Genomic DNA, 17,478 nt, shown 5'->3' with positions numbered 1-17,478 from the left:
CTCTTATGAAGCGTCAATACAGACGGTGTCTGCTTGTGAGTTACTGGGATTGCTGGATTGCTCAATCAGACGTCGCAGCCGTGCCCTTTTTTTCCAGTTGTTCGCTGTCATACTGGAGCCAGGATGGGGATCGACTCTCTGATACTATTAATACTGCAGTTCAGATATTATTATTACACGATTTACACGATTTACATGAGTTTACCAGTATCTTTCGATAACTTACCGCTAACAAGGTTAGGTTTCGGCCGATGATGGGACCCAATACTGAGAGCGCTCTAGTCTGTATCCACGGCTCCAACAAGTGTATGATAGGTACAGTCTAGTACCGCGCAGACCGATGAGGATGAGAATAGGCCAACGGGCCGCAGTCAAGGTTTCCATTGCCATGGGCCATCGAGGAGAACACCCCTCTAATTCCACCAGAGCTCCCAGCCAGCACTAATCAGGAGGCATGAATCTGAGGCGTGTGCACTGCGTGTCCCCATTTGGCTTTCTCATGGACGGGGAACGTGCTGAGGAACTGCTGAACCGCATCCCTGGCCGATAACGCGCATTCTTAACGTAGCCCCTAGCATGATGTTTCGTTCGCCTCGTTTAGCCGTCAATCAGATAGTGGCTGACAAGCAATAGGCTTCAGTAATAACTTAATATTTATCTTGATATTACATCGATCGCTTCGGTATATTCAAGTAAAAGATTACTTCTTTTTTTTTCTTTTTTTCTTTTTTTTTTTTCTCTCTCTGCAATGTCTGTTTTTCCGTCCACCGGCTCGGTCTTGTCGGGCTGTTGTGTCCTTATCGAGATCTCGAGATTGTTCCGCGGGTCCAACCCAGAGTGTTGTCGGTCGGTTCTCGACCACGGTGGATACAGGCTCTCGTCCATTTCATCATTACTTTCTTTGACCTTCTGGCCGATCACTACAGCAATTCTCACGGCCAGAGCCAGCAGCCAATTGTTTCCAGTATGACCTACAGGAGTCTCACATGCGACTCCCAATGAGAATCGGGCTTGGCTTCGCTAGAGCTACTCTAGAGTAGGTCCGTGTTCTCCAAGTCCCAACTAGTAACCAAGGCTGGGGACAAACAGAGAGCCACGATTTTGGTGGCAAAGCAACTCTAGTGAAAGCATAACCTTGATCCATCATCATCATCATCATCGAGGCCGCATCTTCCTTTCTTGCGAGTCTCGTTCAGGCTCGTTTTCCGTTCTCTCGATTACGGCGTAACTGATCGAATCATTGGCCTCAACCTCAACTCGGTCGCTGCATTGATTCCAGAGGCGAGATGGACTGTTGATATTGGCTCCTGATGCCGAACTCCTGCAGCACTCTCTGTGCCACTCGATGCCACTGGATCGGATTCCCTGGACGATCCAAGCAACCCTCTTGACCTGCTTGATGCATAGCAGCCTGATCATCCCACGAGGAGTGGCTGAATTAAACGCAGCGGGAGAATCTCCACTCGTCATCTTCCAAGTTCCAACTCTCGGATGATTCCTGTACATTCTACGGTTACCACCCTGAGAGGCCCAGAGGCCTCCTAGTAACCAATTGGTGCCTCATCTAATGCAAGCCATCCCGATCTCAGCACGGCACAACGGGGCCAAGACCGCCGGCGAAAATGTTGACAGTTGAAACCAGGAGTGTTTTGAGTTTTCGACACGGCAACCTGCCCAACTTGACTTGGAATCGAACCTGGAAGGTGAGTAAGCGCCTTTCTCTCTGTTTCCAGCGGCAGCTCCAACCCCAGGATTCCGAGCATCATTACCCTATCAGATTGGCTGGTCAATTATCGATTGATTCTTCCCACCGGAGTTGACGTCATCGAAGCCCAACCAGCACTCCAAATTCGGACAGCGACAGCTTTCGGGTTAATTATCGATATTGGATTTTATTACCAGGGCCTACGGCGTAACAGCTAGGCGCCAGACTCGGATTTCCACCCTCGACATCATATCCACATGTGGTGTTCCGTGGCAGCTGGTGGTCTGATTGCTTGAAAGAGCCTCGTGTCGTTTGGGTTTCCCCATTGTGCCTAACTACTGAGTTGGGCAATAGGCTAAACTCTCATTTTCCTATCAGCACTATGGCACAACATCGTGGCGGCGGTTATTACCTCCAACCGCGGAGAAACTCGTAAACTAGGTCGATATTGGCTCAGAACCCTCAGGACCTGAGAGGGGGATGCGCATCCTCCTCTTTCCTACTTTACCCTACCTTCTCGGCAGGCTATTGACTAGGTATGCCCCGGGTATGTCTAGGTCCACTACGTAGACTTCAAGGATCTGGACAATAAGTACGCGTTGCCAGGTATAACCCCGATGAGTCTAACTGTAGAGGGGCTTCGCCATTCATGCCGTACGACTGTAATGATGCTAGTAAACTTTGGTCTTGATGCTAGTATCTAAGTATATGGACGGATCGCTTGTGGTAAATATTTATTTTGATGCGGCACAATGGAATGTACGCTACACGAAAGAATGGTGCGCCCATGCTATTTCTAGACATTACCACGAAGTCTTTATAGTCCACAAGATATAATATAAAGCCTTGAGCAATATTATAATGTTAAATCTAGCATACTATTCACCGGACATGTATAGAGCGGTAAACCAAAAAACAAAATAAAAAAGGTAGTCAAAAACATACAACAGCTGGGATTCGCATGTGGTCACCCACCATACTACTAACCAGCCGGCGTGTGGCTTAAGTACGGCTGAGCGGACGGGAAGCCCTGTTTTCCACACCCTATGGTCGTATGTGCCAGAATGATGTTGGCAATGGCCTATATGGAACAAATGGCCAGGAAAAACACATGTTATTTGAAATAGACCTCACGCCAATAAACATATTGGGGAGCTGCAGTTGCAGTGATAACTTTCTGAGCTAAGTAAGCTGTGCGTCGAAGCTATCCTCCCTAGACTTAGTCTTGTTGAGGAGCTGTTAGAAAACATACCCACCTGTAACGCGTTTTCATGCGGCAAGCTAGCTACCCTCCCTCTGTTACCACTTGAATTCCCGCCAATATTCCGTGCTGCCATACCGTGTTCAGCACGGTGCATATACTCTCGCTCCGTCTGACAAAAGACCCACCATATCCACAGTCTCTGACATGTTGTTTCAAGTGATGCATGGAATGATTGGTGCTATATCTTGCAACTAAGCTTTTTAGTGTATCCAGTCCTGCTCCTCTGTCCGGGCCTAATGCATATGTAATACGCGATGCTAGAGAGTCTTGATAAGTAATAAATCATTTGTTGGCTCGCAGAGAGTCTGTTGCTCAGGATGATATGATACTGAAGTGCATTCGAGGGATTGTTCGGCTCGAGAAACAGGGCTGATAGGGTTAGGCGCCAATGAAGGAAGCGAATCGAGTTAAGTATGTGCGAGTTGGGTTCGGATCCAAAGAGTTGGTTATAAGTGCACGGGTGTATATATCATCGTAGGAAGCTCCAGGAGGAAGATCGGACCTGGGACTGCAGGTGATCAGTGGTAACTGTGTTACTCAGCTGCGGCGTGAGATGCGCGAGTCTCGGCCAAGTTTCGTATTCACGACATGCTCCTGCGGCGGGCTGTGGATTGTGATAGTCCAGTATGTTGCCCCAGTTCTACCCAATCATGGTGCCTTGGCAATATGTACGAGGTAACCTCCGTATCATCATAAAATTGGAGGGGCCACCATGCCATTGTATCGACATGGATGCACCTCCTCTATACGAAGCACTCAGGGTGGCAGAGGCAGCAGTGATACGTGAATTATACACATTTGGCGTCGATTGTGTAAGTTGTTGATTGAATTGATAATACGTGCGGCCTTTCTACGCTTGTAAGCAAAGCCTTGTGAAGAAGAGGAGCCTAGGGAATCGAGTTGAGCGGGGCCCAAGGGCGAGAGTAGGACCTACCCACCACTTCACTTTGCCGAGATATTGGCAAGAGTGGCAACGACAGGCCACAGGAGGTGATTGGCCGGCCGAGAAAGCTTTGACCTTTTCGAGCTCGTGTTGTTATTCGGCTGGCTGGGGAACGTCCTGGCTCTATTCTGCGAACGGGGGTAGTGGCTTGAATTGTGGCGTTGCGCTTGTATTACCTTAGCTTATGAGACTGGGACAGTTAGCCTACTTGATGACCATAAGAAATCGCATGTCTTATTCACATGGCATACCAGAGTATAAGTGGCGGAGCTATATACTTTGCGCAAGTGTGTTCTCCAAGATTCCTAGTTCAGTCAGTTCCTAGTCCAGCGCTAATGATTGAGTATACTGTAGAGGCAGTAGGAGCAACGCATCCTACGGAGTATATATCCAATGCAGGAACAGAGCTGGTAGCAGATCTCTCTAGAAACCAGCTTCCTATCAGGTCAACAATTCCGTCCCGACCCATTTACGGGTTCGCAAAGCACGAGATAGTCTTCAATCCTCAGTAGTTTTCGAAAGATGCCGCTACTCGCCAGATCACAAAGCTCAAGCCACGGCCTCAGCTTGCTGAGAAGCTCTCTGTCTCATCCTCTGCACAGAGCGAGCTGCCTCCTTGGTCCCTTAAGGAATTGATACCGTCTCAATACTCTGTAATCAAATTCAGCGGCTAGAACGGACAAGAGAGGCCCCATAGTTGGCGTTTGGTGTTCTCCACATGGTATGTCTCTTCAACCCTCTCGCAGGGGTAGGAAGGATGTCGAGAACGGCGCAGGCGACTGTATCCACTGAAATTCAGGAGTACGTCTGTACGGGTTTGCCAATCAGCAGTGAGATCTGAAAGACTAGAGTGAAGGGCGACTGTACTCCGACTAGGGCAGAATGTGCACGTACGACCTGTGAGAATCTGGGGGGACTCGCAAGAGGGGTTTTCGGCCTTACAGTCTGCCGTTCATCTATCTAAAGATCTCTGCTGGAGCCGAACGATGCATATTTTCTTGTTTCAGGAAATGCGCTGGCTATTGAGGAGTAACCGCTCGCTGAACCATTGGCTGCGCATAGCAAAATCCGCTAGTCGGATATTGGGCAGACATGTCGTGCTTGACAATTGCAGGATCAGAGCCCTGGCCTTGTCACCAGAGTCCGACACTCGCTCGACACTGGTCTGCTCCTTTCTCTCGACTTGTAGCAGTGCGTTGTAAGATACTGATGTGATCTGCTGCAGCAGCTGCTTCCCGTTGCGGGCTTGCTGCTGTAACGCCTCGCTGGTGTTTCTGTGACGTGTCTGCAATCGACAATGGCTCTTGCCAAGTTACAGTAAGCATTGAGCAAGGACGGGGCTGAGGCTAATAGACAAAACACCATCTGGGTTTAATGGGTTATGTGGTTTTGTCAGTCATATAGCAACGTTTTGATACGGTACGCACTCGGATGCCCAGTTACAAAAAGGGCAGCTAAATACATAAACAGCTTACGTCGCTTTCCACAAACAAACCACTGTGCACCCCCCTCGGCTATCTAAATGGAAAAAAGAGATTGGGGAGAATCCGCGTCGCAGCCTGTATTGCATTCTTCAGGTATCGAAATGTGGTCTTGGTGAGATCGGCGTGTTTGCTCGCAGTGCGGGTCTCTTGGAGGGCAAAAGGCGTTTTCGCCCTCCAGTTATGCTTGCGATTAAAGTGACCAAGTTCGGGGCGCCCTGACAGCGCAGAGTCTGCTAGTTAATCTCGGGACACCTGAATATTAAATCTTTGGAACGTCTCGCTCGAGCTAGGAACGGGAATCGTTTGGGAAGCGGCTGGGACCATCCTGTATGAAGGCCCTGTGAGATGAACGTACACAAGTAAAATATGAGTGTGCGTGGCTAAGGCCGATGTCTTCATCGCCATATACTACTTTACTAATGATTATCAACCTGACGGTGCCGTGTACCGAGTGCTGCCAGTAATCTTCAATGTGGATTTCATGCGGATAATGATAATGCATAATGATATTTTCTTTCTGCAGCCATCTCGTACGCGGGCCTTCGGATGATAGGATCGTTGTATTTGCCAAAAAGACATCAATTGTAGGTATCTATCTCTCAATGTCATCAGACGCGTCATCCATACCTTAAACCACCTGTAATACGCACCCATGAGCAAACATCAGATCAACTCTTTTGGAGAGCGAGGCGGGAGGCCGTCTCTTCGTCGTAAGATGCCAATGCAACGTGAAAGGGTCCGTAGCTCCAGCCCTGACGCTTCTATCCGAGGCTTGCCGCGCAGCATTTCTGAGAGGAGCCCTAACTGCGCGCTCCGCCAAGGTCCTCCATTCATCTGGCAAACCTCAACCTGCCAAATCACTGGGCAATTTCGCTCCACTGACACATGTCTGTTGCGGCATTCTGTTCTGATGTGGCCCTCCCTGTCATGGTGTTGTGTGGCTCACTGCAAGGGTACATTCGTTACGCAAGGGTAGTTGTCCGCATTGAAATCTTGCTGGGATTCCGCGCGGCCGAGATGAGCTTTGAGTGGGCAGAGGAGGAATGGCGGAGTCTCACTGGGCACCGCCGTTAGAGCACGCTGACCTGCTCGTAGTAACGGCGAGCTCCTCCAGAGCGCTAATAAGCTCAGGCCGCGAGGCGAGCGCTCCTCCAGGCTAGTTATTAGGGAAAATTCTCATCCTGTCAGGTTTGAAATGCATCTGAAACTTATTGTGCTGCCAGACTGTCCTGCTCTCTTGATAAGTTAAGGAGTGAGCGGACCTGCGTACGGGGCACAGTAATTGACATGGGACTAGACATGGATGTCTGCAATGGGCGAAGTCAAGACCCGCCCAGTCAGCCAGCAGAGAAACGCCCCTAGACTGTTGGCCTTAAGTGCGGCATAGTGGGTTTGTTCCGTCTTATCGATGATGTACCAAGTGGTGGCCTTGGCTGTCTGTCCTTTACACGTATCTCGTTGCCGGCTTATGGAACCCTGCGCCTTCGGAAAAGGCAGCGATGTTGCTGGTCTCTCGCCTCACGACTCTGGTGTAGACGTCAAAGTGAAAGCTCAGTGGGTCAAGGCAATCCCTTCATCAATCTCTCGAAGAGTGACTGACGTCTCGGTGTTTCCTCTCCGATACCAGCACCCTTGACTGTCCTCTCTATGCGTTAAAGAACACAGTCGTCGCAAACAACAGCCAGCGCACCAGTCTACCTCGGAAATTTCGCTTTACCACAAGAACAGCAGTTCATCGTGACCAGATTCGACCTGTGGTTCGACTAACATGGTTATCTTTCAGCCAGTTTGCCCGCCAACCCAGAAAAAAGCGCAACGCGCTGAGTTCGATACTCACAACTTCATGATTTGCAGTTTATCGTTTGTGACGGCCCTGGCCAAGCTATACTACATCTACTTTGCGAAGAAGCTCTTCACCTCTCGATCAAATTTATGGCCGCTTCGGCGCTGCGCGTTGTGCTCAACATCCGCGGAGGTTGTTAGCCGCACCTGGACAGGCGCAGGAGAAACGGGATGTACTGCGGCCTGCGAATCTGGTTCCGTCAAGTACGTGATGAGAGAGCGGTTGATCTATCTCGGTCTTCAGTAGGCTCTGCCTCCGGCATCGACTTCGATACGGGCTTGCATCGCACCAACCAAAAAATAGTCTTAAATGTAGGCTCCGTGCTGGACCCGTCATAAAGCGCTGTTGAGCTCTACTCCCGGTGCTGAGAACTCTACATCCACCTGCTTGCCATTTTTGTCCTCCCTGCCTACCACTACCTATGCCCTCCACCACCCAGCCTCCAGCATCCCCTTCGCAACAAAACCGCCTTCCTGACTGGCTGGCGAGATCCTTAGCACAGGCGTCGGATTGTGATCATGCCTAGCGGAAAAGGGTCTATTCGGGAGGGTGGTGTTGCGGGTGGGATCAAAATCAGTTCTACCTATCCACCACACAGATAATAGTACATTGAAGGTAATTGGGACGTAGCGAAGGTTAGCAGTTCTTCCGTGTAGTATCCGCCACTGTATCTAATGAGACCGCTACAGATAGGATTCCCCTCTTTTTGCGTCCGATATTGACTGGTTTGCAGAGTAGAGCAGTACTATACAGGCGGAATCCGATGATAACCCACACCTAGGCCGAGGGTTATTACTGGCTATCCTGATAAAAAAGGACCTAATACAATAGGCCCAGACTCTGGAGCCTGGACCTGGACGTCGGTTGAAATACTGCACCGTGTACAGGTTGCCGAGGTCTAATGCACGGCATAATCCATCCGGGCTTTCCGTTTTGGAGGGTATGAAACTCGTCCGTATAGGTTGGTCGCACAATTGCACTACTCTCGTAGACTACTTGCCTACAGCAGAATGATCGACCGGCTCATGCAGCCATCCACCGAGTGAGTGCCCAGCCACTACTTCACTACTATACTAAGAGGCTAAACCATTTAAAGGCGAGTCGCTGACCAGACCTGGACCTTCCTCCGTACGTTAATGCTCGTTGATTGGTTCAAGCCATCAACCCTTACTTCTAATTTTGTGACATTCGAGCGCATCGAAGACTACCTTAGGTAAGCCGTTTTAGAATAATTCACATACTAATCCTGGTTCCAGGCTAATACCGCACCCTCTCCAATGACATGCGAAGACGTTGGCTTACCTGCAGGCTCCCGATAACGCTCTATGACCTGAATTTCTTTCCCTACCATCGGACCTGTTAGCCGTCCTGCTAAGAAAGAAAAAGCAGCAGAGATTAGCATGTTTGCTACCGATGATGAGCACAGTCTACGGACGAATCCCTCTCGAGGTTGACAGCGACGAGACCGGAGATGCGGCACAACTTATGGCTGACCTGTTCTATCCCGCCCTGTCCCGTGTCTTCAAGTCTGATGAAAAGGGAACTCCGGAATCTCGTGGACAAGTCATAGCACTGGTCACGTTCAACTCGAAACCGCGTATTGTTAGCTACGGCATGTGGACCAGCGACGCAGTGGTCTCTAGGCTGGGATTGTCCACCGTCAGTGTAATCGTGTCTAGTCTTCTCGCCGTCTCTGGCTGGTGCTCGTGCCCCTGCTCGTGCCCCGAGCGCAACCCGTAGGCTCCGAGACCGTTGCTCTGTGGCAGGGGCTCCTGCCTGAGGAGAGAGGGGTTATATCTGCTGAAGAAGAGACGGGGAAACGCCTCTGCGACGGGGCGCTCTAGATTCACCGCTATCTATGGCGATTCCATTGATGACTGATATCTCCTCGGTATAGTTTACTTTCACAGCCCCCTCGGAGCCCTGTAGATGCCGCGGCCGTTCCGGAGTCCGATTGACCAAAATGGTAACGCTGCTTCGGCCGATTGCTTTGGGATTAGTAGAAGAATGTGCTTACGAGCCATCAGACACCAATCTTCGGCTCCAAGTCTTTGACCCTAACAATAAACCCGGCCGTTTCTAGGAATGATATTGGTCGTAAAGACAAGAGAGCGTTCAGCTGCGAGAGGCGGAGGCAGAGGCAATGCGAGGTATAATCGGCTGGATTACTGAGATCCCAAGTCAATAAGATGATCTCTAAGCGGGCAGCTGAGTGTCTCGTCGGGAACCTGAATCTTTGAATCTCCCTGGAGCATGAAATACTCGAAGGTATCTGCCTGTTCTGAGAGTATTGATGGAGAGAGACACGACATCAGCACGGCAAGCGGGGTCCAATACGTGGACGTAAGAACAAATAGACATGAAGATTGCGGGAAAATACGTAAACAGCCGAGCCACCGCATAATCGATGATGGAACAACTGGGATTTGTATAAAGCTGCTGGGATTGACATAAGGTCCAAGGTGGTTCAATAGTAATAGTGTCAAGCTGTCAAACTGTCAGTGTAGTGTTAGTGTTAGTGTCAGATGTTTAGCTGGCTCCACTCTCAACGGCCATGGAATGTTTCACCGACTGCGGGCTCCAGCTCTGTTCTACTCTGTGCATCATCATCTGGACTTCCTCAGAAGGAAAACGAACTCGCTCGTGAATTCTGATGATCCATTGTCTAGCATTCAGGTCGCCTCGCTCGGCGGAGTGTTCTTGGACGCTGCTTCGAGTCAGAGGATGAGCTGCTCGTTGCACTGGCAACGAGCCGGCGGCCGTGTTTTGCTGCCACAATGGACCAGCCCCTCACGCATGACATCCACTCACAGCAAATCCACCCTGCACATCGTGGGGAATGTTTGATCTCGGCACTAGTCTTCTGTGCTATGTATGGACTTTCAATCAATTTAGGCTCCAGTTGTGCGTTGCGAATGATCTAGATCTTATTGTGGCCCGTGACGATTGAGATGCATACGTACTCCAGACTCACTTTGTTTACATGACTGGCTTCACCATCGCCCTTGCTCATTACCTTCAAAACCACGCTGGCCAGATCCTTGACCAGCATCGGGTTCGCTACATCACTCAGGATTGCCATTGTACGAACTCTTGAAGGTGTTAACCGGTAGCTTGTGTTGAGCACTTGTTGATGGTCGCAGCCCCGCTTCCCGGTTGTACTTTCTCTAGATCCTGCGATCGAGCGATCGACAGCCTCCAATGTCTCAAAGTCGGGCTGCTCATTGCACCTCTGCCTACGTTGCCTGAAATCTCGTGCATCTCTCCATGGATGGTCGCTTCTATCGAAGATCCCGAATGCGCAGGGCAGTCGGCGCCAGCTCGGTGCTGTCCCTCCTTTGCGTGCTGACCCTTGTCGGCCATGGGTCTGCACAAATCCCGTATACACCATCCAGTCTTTTATACGATTCGCAGCATAATACTTCATTTGCCTATCTGCTGCGGGCAACCGAAGGCCGAACGGAATTTATCTCGCTAGACGTTTCTCGGAAAGTGGACACAAACAAGTCCGCGTATACTATACTGCTCGACGACGTCCCATTCAACAAGAACGTCGGCCAGTCCGCATACGTACCTGTTATTGACCAGGATGGGGTGCTGAAGATCTACGCGGGTGACTGTTGGGACTCGGGGAACGCACCAAAACTATGGTCTTTTCGTCCGGATTCTGGCAGTTCATCAGGCAGCGGGAAATGGGAGGAGTTCTCGATTGAGGGACCAGGACAAGTTGATATTACCAATCGACCGGGCCATCTGTCAGCAGGCTTCGCATACTCTGCTTCAAACACTACCCAAAGCTCGGTCTTCGCGTTTGCGGGAATGTGCCCGTACGAAAGCGATGACAGCACTTCTTGGGTCTCTGCCGCGAACTACTCCCAAACGATGACAGTACTGGCTCCATGCGAGAACGGGAAGTGCTACCAGGCGTCGATTACTGGGGACAGGGCGCCTCCGATCCCAGAAGCGGGGTTCACGTTCACTCCCCTCCAGGCCACATATGGCTATACGGACGGTGAACTCCGGCAACAACAGGACTTCCTTCTCATTGGCGGGCATACTCAGCAAGCATTCATTAACATGTCCGAGTTGGCTATCTTCTCTGCGCCACAGAATAGCTGGAGCTTTGTAAGCGTGGGATACGCCGCAGACACGTCAAGGGCTGATCTCTCCCTCCGCAACACAGCCCTAATTGAGCCCCGATCCGGCCACACCGCCGTTCTTTCACCTGATGGGACCAAGGTAATTATTTTTGGCGGATGGGTGGGCAACACTAGAGTCGCCGCAACGCCCCAGCTCGCTGTTCTAGAGATTGGAGGGGGCTTTGCAGGGTCCGGCGAATGGACCTGGAGTATACCATCCACAAGCGGAGGCCCTGAAGAATCCGGGGTATACGGGCTGTATGGGCACGGTGCAACCATGCTCCCTGGTGGAGTTATGATGATTGCAGGAGGGTACCAAATATCACAGTTGTCAAAACGATCCGATACTGGACCCGAGCTCAACTCGCAGGTTTATCTATACGACGTAACCTCAGGCAGGTGGACTTCGTCATATGAAAACCCATATTTTGACGCCACTGCTGAAGCCTCTGATAGCTCCTCTACTTCAAGTAAAAGCAGGACGTCATTGAAGGCCGGCCTGGGTGTTGGCATCGGCATCGGCATTCCAGTAGCTGCTGGTCTTGGGCTGCTCATTTTCTACCTTTGCCGCAGGCGCGGGGTACGCCGAACGCGCGACAATGAGATCAGAAAGCTAGCGCTTGGGGCACAAAGAGCTCATTACTGGGGAAGGGATGACTCGGAGATGGCCAGCAGTATCCGGAACCCTTCACCAATGAGGGAGCCGGCAGTGAACAACGACTACCCTTGGAACGTTAACAACAGACCACGAAGTACTGGGAAGAAGGTCGACTGGAACGACAATGGAGATGCGATTGCGGAAAGGACTGGCCTGCTAGGCGGTGCCTACGTGCCTAAGAAATTTAATCGACCAGTGCTGAATGCTGGCACCTACCGACCCCCTTATTATGATTTTAGGAGAGGCGAAACTGCTGGAATCATCCATCCCATCGACGAGCGCGAAGAAGACGAGACCGAAGGCGTAAAAACTATACAGCAGCGCGAAACACTTGACTCCCAGGTGTTTGTCACAGCTCGAAACACTCAGGTGGACACTCTAGGCCTTGATGGTGCTGGAGCGGCCGAAAATGGCATGAACGGAGGTGGGCGTGTCTCGCCAGGTAAAGATGAGCGGACTTCGTCCAATCTGTCTGATTCCTCCACATCAGCCAAGTCAGCAAATTCTGGAGTTTCGCCTACCAGAGATAAACATGCGATCCCCCCTAGACACAGCAGAGAAGCTATACGCAGCCAAGACAGCACGACATCAGCAACTGCGTCATACGAAAAGCGCTATTCATCCGATTCTTATTCCACAGCTCAGTCAGCAATATCACAACAACAAGCAGAGGGCGAGTATCTCCTTCGAGACTCAGGAAATGCAGAGTCTTCCCAAGTGCCAGGGCTCCTCAACAAGTCGCCCGGCCCAAGTCGACCAAGAACATCGGAGTGGATCGGCGGCATCCGAAGAGTACTGTCTCTGTCGAGGAAACGGCCTCCAGCTAATGAAGATTTTAGTACTACTTCCCGGGCTTCCGGAATTGATGGAGATCATGCTGGGATAAGCAATTTCACGGCTGGCACAACATTTCCTCGCAGGTCAGTGAGCGCATCTGCAGAATTGTTCAGACGGAAGCAAGGAGCCAAAGACTGGGGTGTGGGCAACAGATACTCACACAACACGGGCTTCCACTCAGCCCGTTCTACGCGTGACGACTTTTGTCTGGATGGCCACATGGACCCGGATAGTGACGGTGAGTGGGATGTTGAGGGTGCCGCCGAAGGTCGACGGGTGCAAGTAACCTTTACTGTGCCAAAGGAGAAACTAAGGGTAGTGAATGCCTCGGCTGGCGATATGGATGACCTGTCCGTGAATTCAGTCAGCCGAAATAACAGTTTGTCATAGGCTGGCACTTGAAATCGTCGTACTTCTTACCCTCTGTTCTTCTCCAGTCATTTAGCTCGCTGTCGATACTTGGATGAAAATACACGACAGCGCTTTGTCCTGTTTTCAGCGTTAAGTTTCTGGTTTGGAATCCGGAATCCCGCGTTGGCCAAGTTAGGGCGGAATTTTTCTTTTTTCTCTCTTTTTTGTCTTCTAGCAGTGTTGTGACTGTTGTGTTTCGCATTGACGTTGGCTAGCGATAAGATATGCTACTCGAGAATGACTGTACGAATGGGAATGATTGATGAGATGAAAATATACCTTTCCCTTGCTATCCAGCTATTAGCTGGCGTAATTAAATCATGCTCGTCCACTTCTGACGCTGATTTGTAAAGTTTTACTCAAATTCATTCTACGACTCTACAAGAGAAAATGAGAAATACCTGGTTGAAAGGCCGGGGTACGGCATGTGATGAAATTTTGAACTGATTCGAAAAAAAAAAAATAGACGTAGTCATAGATGCATAACCGTTGATTTATCTTGATTTCATATTCACGCAGCCAGAGCCCTAATTCGACCCCGTGGTAGGGCGAGTAGGGATCGTCTTTGGTAATGGCGGGAGCAAAGTCTTTGCGCTCTCGCGCGCATACTGAGCCAACAGGGAGTCCATGACGACGAGGGCAGACATGGCCTCGACGATAGGGACGGCCCGGGGCACAACGCAGGGGTCGTGGCGCCCCTTGGCTTCCAAAACGCCTTCGCCAAAGTCATAGGTAGCCGTCTGCTGCGCTTGCCCGATTGTAGCAGGGGGCTTGAATGCAACACGGAAGTAGATGGACGCACCGTTGGAGATACCACCCTGGATACCGCCGGAGTTGTTGGTCTTGGTGACCAGGCGTTGCTTAGTTGTATTTTGGGAGCCAAGCTGCGTCTGCACCTCGGAGGCCACGAAGGGATCGTTGTGAATAGATCCGGGTACCTCGCAGCCGCCGAAGCCGGAGCCAATCTCGAAACCCTTTGTTGCGGGGATGCTGAGCATCGCGTGGGCAAGCTGGGCCTCGAGCTTGTCAAAGCAGGGCTCTCCCAGGCCCACGGGGACGTTGCGGATCACGCAGGTGACGGTACCGCCGATGCTGTCGCTGTTGTCACGGAAGTGTTCGATGACTTTGGTCATGCGCGCGGCCGCGGCTTCATTCGGGCAGCGGGTAGGTGCGTGGGCGTCGACGGTTGCGCGGTCGATCTTTTCGATGAGCGAGAGAAATTCAGGGTTCGTCGCGGGGCTAGGGTGCTCGGGCGTTGGTGGGAAGAGGTGTTCGTTACCGACGGAGCTAACAAAGGCGACTATCTCGACACCGTGCGAGAGGCGCAGGTACTTCTCGGCGATGGCGCCGGCGGCGACGCGGCCTGTCGTCAAATCATATTAGAATCTCGCGAGGTAGCGGCAAAGAGAACCTGCTCACCAATTGTCTCTCGGGCACTGCTTCGGCCACCACCACTGCTAGCCTTGACGCCGTACTTTTCGAGATAGGTGAAGTCCGCATGGCTGGGGCGGGGGTACATGTCCATGGTCTTGTTGCCGTAGTCTTTAGGGCGCTGATCCTCATTGCGCACGACCATGGCAATTGGAGTACCCAGGGTGACGCCGAACTCGGTTCCTGATTGAATCTCAACTCGGTCTTTCTCGTTGCGCGGGGTCGTGAGGGCGCTCTGGCCGGGGCGGCGGCGGGTCATTTGAGGTTGGATGTCATCCTCAGTGAGTTCCATGCCCGGGGGGCAGCCGTCGACGATACAGCCGACGGAGCGGCAGTGAGATTCACCATAACTAGAAGAGTAGCTGCGTTAGTGGCGGGGGTTGGTAGGCGTGCTTGAGAAAACTTACGTGGTGACTCGAAAGTAGTCACCCCACGTTGACATGGTGGGCAGTGGATTGAAGTCTGAGTGCGCGGCTTCAGGTGTTTAGTCTGGTATTCTATGCTGCAAGCCGTAACTTAATAGGAGCTCCTGTTGTTTAGCGAAGCAAGCTTGAGGCAATTGAGAGACTATTGGACGATTGTGGAACAACTTATGATGCTCAAGAGTGACTCGAGATCGGGAATATTTTCGGTGACTACTGATACTCGTTTCGGCTTAGCGCCCGCGATCGGAGCTCTGCATGGATACCGGAGCTTTCAGGCTGACGGCGGACATGTGATAAGAAAATCAAGATAATAATTGACAGCGCCCTGACCTGTTTCTGCCTTTGAGAGTTCCATCAATGGTTCTATTCTCTCAAGCCACATGCTGGAAAGCTTACCGCTTTAAAAAGAGCCGGGGCGGCCTCTTTGTCCGGTTCAATTCCGCATTTAGCTCTGATCGCTTCGCGCAACTCGCGTCTCGACCAGCTTCCATCCACCAGATCTACCAGTCCCTCTCGACCGATCCTTACGTGAATCTTTCAATCGAGCACTTCCTGCTAGAGAAAGCCCCGCCAGATTCGAGTATACTTTTTCTGTACGTCAATCGACCATGCGTCGTTATTGGACGAAATCAGAACCCTTGGCTTGAGACCAACCTTCAAAAGCTCCATAATGATCGCGAAGAGAGTACCAAACACAGTGATGGAGCGTTACTTGTCCGACGGCGATCAGGCGGTGGCGCTGTCTTTCATGACGCCGGCAACCTGAACTACAGCGTGATTTCTCCCCGGGCTACCTTTACGCGGAACAAACATGCGGAGATGATGATGCGGGCATTGCACCGTGTGGGAGCAGTTAACACAAGCGTTAATGAGCGCCATGATATAGTCATGTCGGAGTCTGACGGTCAGCCACGGAAGATTTCAGGGTCGGCCTTCAAGCTGACTAGGTTCCGGGGGCTGCACCACGGGACATGCCTGCTCGATTCGCCGAACATCAATGAACTCGGGTCCTTTCTCCGATCCCCTGCTAGAGAATATATCAGAGCGAAGGGTGTTGAGAGCGTTCGGTCTCCGGTGGCCAATGTATCCTCATCAATGGAAGATGCTCCCGCTGGATTTTCGATGCAGGCTGTCATTGCTAGTGTGATGGATGAGTTTGCGCAGCTGTATAACGCTAGTCCGGACGCCGTCCGCCGAGCTCAACGGGCTCATGCTGTTGAACCCGAACTATACGCAGGGGACAACTGGGTGGCCGGGGCTGTGGGTGATCTGGAAGCGGACGCTGTGCCTGAGATCAAGAAGGGTATGGACGAGCTAAAGGTAAGAATCTTCAGGTGGAAGGCTGGATTAGATTGCTGATCTTTTGAATCAGTCTCTGGAGTGGAAGTATACTCAGACACCGCAGTTCACATTCTCTACGTACCCGATTGAGGAAGACCCCCGTGAAAGACCAGCCCTTCCGCCTTCTCTACCCCCTTCGGTAAGATTAACAATATCTCTTACGCGAGATAATAGGCTGACAAGTACTAGACGCGAGTATTCTTACGACTGAAGCACGGCGCTATCATTGAGAGTTGTATATCGACTTCAAATGATCCATCACTTGCCGCAGAGCAGGCGAGTCGCGTACACGAAGCCCTAAAGGGGCGAAACTTGCATGAGCTGCAGCCATCGCAGTGGACTGAAGTTCTGGTCAGTCGGTTATCCGCAGACGAAGAACCAGTTACCGTACAGGAGCTCGCAAGCTTCATTACCAGCAAATTCGGCTCATGAACACCACGAATGTAAGATAGGTAGATACCCCAATCCCAGTCGAGGATCAAGGCATAATCGGATGATGCGCAAATAATGCCACTGTATCTCTTGCCCCGTACATCAAGCGCAGCAGCAAATCGCAACTTGAGAGACCTAAAGGGGTTAGATTAAGATATACATTGAACACCTTCCATGATATACGATGAACGGACTTCGCCCGGTGATGACACGCGCCCGGTCAAGCGATGTCTCTGACAGTAAATGGCGACGCTGACTGGTTAACCCATCGATATATACTAAGATGGTGATCGTCTTAGATCCAGAAAGGCATGGCAACCGCGTCATCCCGTAGCGGTTGCTGATTCCAGACAAGCAATCTAATCTGACGACTGAACTGCGCCGCTTATCCCATCTCGGCGCTGAAGGTATATTAGTCGCATGATCTTCATCCGACACTATTTGAGGCATGAGGATCTCGAACCGGATAGGATTGCGGGGAAATCTTCTATTTGGAGCTCCATACTCCAAGCCTCGATGCGATACGTGATAAGTGGATAATCACCTTCCACCTATCAGGTTGTGT

General features: G+C 51.2%; 4 protein-coding genes across 4 annotated transcripts, besides 1 other annotated feature; 3 read left to right on the top strand and 1 right to left on the bottom strand.

Moving 5' to 3' along the window:
• Positions 1 to 17,478: part of a sequence feature (contig 1.98 826..565485(-1)) that runs on past both edges of the window.
• Positions 8,250 to 9,083, top strand: ANIA_05729 (uncharacterized protein; the record flags this gene model as incomplete). The annotated part of the gene is made up of 4 exons (XM_658241.1): positions 8,250 to 8,281; positions 8,336 to 8,452; positions 8,661 to 8,874; positions 8,919 to 9,083. 4 exons carry the CDS (start codon positions 8,250 to 8,252, stop codon positions 9,081 to 9,083), a joined length of 528 nt encoding a protein of 175 aa, XP_663333.1.
• Positions 10,172 to 13,263, top strand: ANIA_05730 (uncharacterized protein; the record flags this gene model as incomplete). Its single annotated transcript, XM_658242.2, has 1 exon — positions 10,172 to 13,263. Exon 1 carries the CDS (start codon positions 10,507 to 10,509, stop codon positions 13,261 to 13,263), a length of 2,757 nt encoding a protein of 918 aa, XP_663334.2. The 5' UTR covers positions 10,172 to 10,506.
• On the bottom strand, positions 13,688 to 15,157 carry ANIA_05731 (bifunctional chorismate synthase/riboflavin reductase [NAD(P)H] ARO2; the record flags this gene model as incomplete). The annotated part of the gene is made up of 3 exons (XM_658243.2): positions 13,688 to 14,647; positions 14,704 to 15,065; positions 15,123 to 15,157. 3 exons carry the CDS (start codon positions 15,155 to 15,157, stop codon positions 13,812 to 13,814), a joined length of 1,233 nt encoding a protein of 410 aa, XP_663335.1. The 3' UTR covers positions 13,688 to 13,811.
• ANIA_05732 (putative lipoate--protein ligase) lies at positions 15,498 to 16,913 on the top strand (the record flags this gene model as incomplete). Its single annotated transcript, XM_658244.1, has 3 exons — positions 15,498 to 16,460; positions 16,513 to 16,620; positions 16,671 to 16,913. 3 exons carry the CDS (start codon positions 15,498 to 15,500, stop codon positions 16,911 to 16,913), a joined length of 1,314 nt encoding a protein of 437 aa, XP_663336.1.

Source organism: Aspergillus nidulans, chromosome V (assembly GCF_000011425.1).
Source record: "Aspergillus nidulans FGSC A4 chromosome V".
Lineage (NCBI taxonomy): Eukaryota > Fungi > Ascomycota > Eurotiomycetes > Eurotiales > Aspergillaceae > Aspergillus > Aspergillus nidulans.
Note: the sequence above shows the minus strand (reverse complement) of the source record. Positions and strands in the feature narration are given on the sequence as shown.